A 5,000-nucleotide genomic window follows, 5' to 3' on the forward strand; every position below is an offset into this window, starting at 1 on the left:
AGTCATCAGCACCACCAGTCATCAGCACCACCAGTCATCAGCACCACCTGTCATCAGCACCACCAGTCATCAGCACCACCAGTCATCACCACCACCAGTCATCACCACCACCAGTCATCAACACCACCAGTCATCAACACCACCAGTCACCACCACCACCAGTCATCAGCACCCCCAGTCATCAGCACCATCAGTCATCACCACCACCAGTCATCACCACCACCAGTCATCACCACCACCAGTCATCACCACCACCAATCATCAGCACCACCAGTCATCAGCACCACCAGTCATCACCACCACCAGTCATCACCACCACCACCACCACCAGTCATCACCATCACCACCACCAGTCATCACCACAATTACAAGTTAAGTAGAAAGCAGCGGTGAAATTGTGACGGGGAAGTGAAGTGGTATGTTGTCCCTATCACTATCGTCATCATCATCACCACCAGTCATCACCGCAATCATGAGTAAAGTAGGAAATGGTGATGGTGAAATAGCTGTGACGGTGTTGTGTTTTGGTGTGTAGTTCTTATCACCATCATCATCACTATCATCACCACCATCATCACCACCGCCTCTGTTATGGTAAGTGTGACGACAAAAGGTCCTCCTCCTCCTTCTGTTTTTCTATTCATCATCATTATCATCATCATCAAAACATTTATTTCAACGCATAGAAAACGAGGTTACTTTTTCAAACACACACACACACACACACACACACACACACACACACACACACACACACACCATTCCGTAACATCAATAATCAATGAACATACCACCACCACCACCACCACGATCGACATAACACCACCAACACCACCACCACCACCACCACCACTAACACCACTTCCTCTTAACATGAACCAAACACAAACACACAAAAAAATCACTCGAAAAACCCCCCCACCACCACCATCACAGCAACAACAATTCCCCCCCACCACCGCTACCACTACCACTACCACCACCACAGCTTCTCATAACCAGCATTTGCTCTCCGTGTGTTCCCTTCGGCTTACGGGGTGTTTGGAGGCCATATTTGGGGTCTCAGGTCGTATTGGAGGATGTGTGGGCTTACTATTTTTGTCTCGTGTGAATGTATGCAAGAACCGAGGCTGTGGCGGGGTGGGGGAAGGCTGGGTAAGGCGCGGGTGTAGGGAGGTCATGGGTGTGGGGTGTGGGTGAGGGTGTGTGGATGTGGGTGTGAATGGGGCTGTATGGGTGCTGGGGATGCGTGTGTGTGTTTGGGTGGGGGAAAACGTAGCAGTAGTAGTAGTAGTAGTAGTAGTAGTAGCAGTAGCAGTTGTTGTATTAGTAGAAACAGCGTGTACTATGTGATCAGTATTTCTGGTTATAATATCTCTTTATTATCAACTAACTCATCTACAGTAACATCAAACACCGTCTAAGTACAGATCTCCGTATGAATAGTGACGTGCCAAGGGGGTGGAATGTAACCATCAACATCTCACCACAAGCTCCCTTTTCCAGCCATTGATCCATACCTTTTCTTCCTTCTGAGAGAGCACACATACTGAAACTCAACGCGTAAGAGCCTATTCTTAGCATTTGGAAGGCTTCAGACGGTATGGGGGGAGGGATGAACAAGACTCAGACGAGGACAAGAGAGAGGGGGGGAGGCTGCTCGAGACGGAATAGAGTAAAGCATGACGACCAGACGCCAGGGAGAACACAATAACAAGGATTCTGCGGGTGGTGTTGCCTTCAGTAGCCTTGGGGACTCGAGGGGGAAGGTCAGGTCAGGTCAGTGCGAGTGCATGAGGTGGGAACAAGGGCGCGAGTAGCATGCGGTTAGGTGCTGGTTGAAGCGACGAAGATGATCCATATTCTCAAACATTTTCACACACTTTTGATAAGACTTTCGTGGAGGTTGTGTTAGCATTTCCATGGGTAGTTTTATTAAGCTCGTGATAGTTTGACAAGGCTTCTTCACCATGAATATTAAAAAACACACATGAGAACCCGACTAAACGAGCTTTGTGGACTTTATAAATAGTTGTCGTGAGAACCTGAAGCGTCTGAGAATATGGACCAAAGCCTCATAGTCGTGTTAAGCTAGGCAGCGTGGGTATATGCAGTAGTGTGGTGCAGAAGAAGGGCAGAGTATGAGTGTGTAGTGGGGGGGAGAGGGTTGAGGCGATGCAGGAAGGCACAGTCGTAAGAAGAAGCAAGGACACAGGGAAGAGAGGGAGAGAAAGAGAGAGGCGTGAATAGAGAGAGGGAGAGATGACGTGGGGTTCCGCAGGGGCTGTTTCTTAACCTGGGGTGCTGGGGCATATTTTAGGAGGTGCTGGAATGGGCTGCAGCCGGGGACAGATCAATATGTAAGGACACTTAGCCTGCAGCTCCTGGCGTCGCTTCCGGAAGAGCGACAACATTCCTCAGTAGACAGCCAATGTGTTACGATTTTTCTCTCTGGCTGGTTTTGAACGCGAATGAGACTTGAATTTCTCGTGTTAAAGAATGAGAGTAAGAAAAAGCAAATAATTAAAGAAGACGAATATGAGGGAGCTAAGTACCATTAAGCATGAATCTGAGCGCTGTTTATCATTATCTAGAGAATGAGCGAAGAGAGATAATTAAACAAAACGAATGAGACCTTGAATTCATTATTTTAAAAGCAAGAGAAAATAAAAAAAATCTCTCAGGCACATTTTCCATTAACTTTACGGCGCTATAGCAAATGTCAGGCTTTTAAATCGTACTATTAGTGGTTCCCTGACTGATTTTGAACACGAATGAGACTTTTGATCCTTTAAACGAGCGAACTAGAAGAATCATGAAAGAAGATGCAGTAAATATAAGTAATAAATTTAAGTCTTTGGAATCACCATAAGGGTCACTAAGCAACATAGGCCTGACTGAAGTGGCACTGGACTGCATATATTTTCTTAAGTACGAGGGGGTTGACGTTAGAAAAAGGGATATTCTCTCACCACGATGGACAGCAACAAGCAACGATAGAGATAGATAGCAAGCGAGAGAGAAGAAGAGAATAGGAGGAGAAAGAGAAATGACATGGAGTTTGGGGTTCCGAAAGGAGGTAGTAAAGTCCCTAGAAAATTACGGAAGCAGGGACATGCATCAGCGCGCGGGGTCAGGATGGCAGAAGACAGGAGAAACGGGGCAGGGACGGGACGAGGAAGGGACAGAAACTAGTGACTTTGGTTCCCGCCAAGACTCACCATGTGGGACGGGAGGGCGTCGTCGTGGGAGGAGAGGTAGTGCCAGTCTGGTTCATCGTCGAGGGGCGCGGCGCTCAGGTCTACCACAACCTGAAGAAGAGGGACGAGTTAGTAACGATGTGGCGACGCTGCGAGAAGAATATACTGACGAAGGGAGGGAAGGAGGGAAAAGAAAGCTGCAGAGGGAAGTGAGGGACGAGGGGAAGGAGATATGACGGGGATGAGCGGAGTTGGTAACGCTGTGACGGAGCTGCGAGCATATGAAAAAAATAAGAAAGAAGAAAAAAGAATTAAAATAGAACACGAATAGAGGGAAACAAATGAACAGTGAATCTGATCTCCGCTGAACATCAACAAAAATGCAATCAAAATTTTAAGGAAAAAAGAAAAAAAGAAAGAGCATCAAGACATCTTATTAAACAATCTATCTTTTTTTTCTTAGTTTTCATTTTCTTTATAGCACTCTATGACACCCAATAATAATGATGATAAAAAAATAAAAAATAAAATAATAATAATAATAATAATAATTAGCACGTGTCGGCTGTGAGGGGAGAGGAAGAGGGGTGAAGAGAGGAAAGGGGAGAAGAGGGCGAGGGGAGATTAGGGGAGAGAGTGAGAAGGTTTAAGAAGAGAAGAGGAGAAGAGAAAAACAGTAAAGGAGGGGAGGAAAGGAGAGAATAGGGGGAAAGTAGGAGGGGAGACGGGGAGTAAAAGGAGGGGAGGAGGAAGAGGCGTGTATATAGACGAAGGAAGACTTAGGGAGGGAGAGACTTACGAGGGAGGAGGAAGGGGGGAGAAGAAGGGGAGGGGAGGGGAGGAGGAAAGGGAGAAAAAAGGAATAAGAAGAAGGAAGGCTTAGACTTGGGGGGGGGGTTGAGAAGTGGAGGGGAGAGGCTTACAGGGAAGGGAAGGGGAGGGGAGGGGAGGGGAGGGGAGGGGAGGGGAGAGGAGAGAGGTGCAAGGGAGGAGAGGGGAGGAGGGAGGTTGGGGGCGTGTCTATAGGCGAAGGAAAGAAGGCTTAGGAAGAGGGGAGAGGGGTCTTAAATAGGTTCAGAGGGGAGAGGGGAGAGGGGAGAGTTATGGGGGGAGGTTAAAGACGTTATGGGGGGAGGGGTTAAATGGAGGTCAGGTGGAGGAGGAGATGGAGGTGATGGGGGGGGGGGGTGACGGCAAGAGCTTCGTGCAGTAGAGGATTAGGGGAGTATAAGTTACAAAGTTTACGTGTATGTATTTAGACAATAGGAAATGTACAGCTAAGGTCTATATCCCAAGTTATCCTTTTCTCTTTTTCCAGCCATTCCCTTCGCCCATAACACAAGCTCTCCCTTTGTAAGCCATTCCTTTCGCCCATATCACAAGCTCTCCCTTTGTAAGCCATTCCTTTCGCCCATATCACAAGCTCTCCCTTTGTAAGCCATTCCCTTCGCCCATATCACAAGCTCTCCCTTTGTAAGCCATTCCTTTCGCCCATATCACAAGCTCTCCCTTCGTAAGCCATTCCCTTCGCCCATATCACAAGCTCTCCCTTTGTAAGCCATTCCCTTCGCCCATATCACAAGCTCTCCCTTTGTAAGCCATTCCCTTCGCCCATATCACAAGCTCTCCCTTTGTAAGCCATTCCCTTCGCCCATATCACAAGCTCTCCCTTCGTAACCCATTCCCTTCGCCCATATCACAAGCTCTCCCTTTGTAAGGCATTCCCTTCGCCCATATCACAAGCTCTCCTTTCCTAGGCCCTTCTCTTCGCCCATATCACAAGCTCTCCCTTTGTAAGCC

The 5,000-nt window shown here is 47.8% G+C and overlaps 1 protein-coding gene across 9 annotated transcripts in view; it reads right to left on the reverse strand.

The window, feature by feature from the left end:
* The window catches only part of LOC126999677 (regulating synaptic membrane exocytosis protein 1-like), a 119,829-nt gene that overhangs the window by 35,749 nt on the left and 79,080 nt on the right, over positions 1 to 5,000 (reverse strand). For all 9 annotated transcript variants that reach the window (XM_050862450.1, XM_050862405.1, XM_050862414.1 and 6 more), the window contains exon 10: positions 3,222 to 3,311. In XM_050862450.1, coding sequence (XP_050718407.1) covers positions 3,222 to 3,311 — 90 coding nt within the window. The remainder of the gene's footprint in view (positions 1 to 3,221; positions 3,312 to 5,000) is intronic.

Source organism: Eriocheir sinensis, chromosome 2, assembly GCF_024679095.1.
Source record: "Eriocheir sinensis breed Jianghai 21 chromosome 2, ASM2467909v1, whole genome shotgun sequence".
NCBI classification, from domain to species: domain Eukaryota; kingdom Metazoa; phylum Arthropoda; class Malacostraca; order Decapoda; family Varunidae; genus Eriocheir; species Eriocheir sinensis.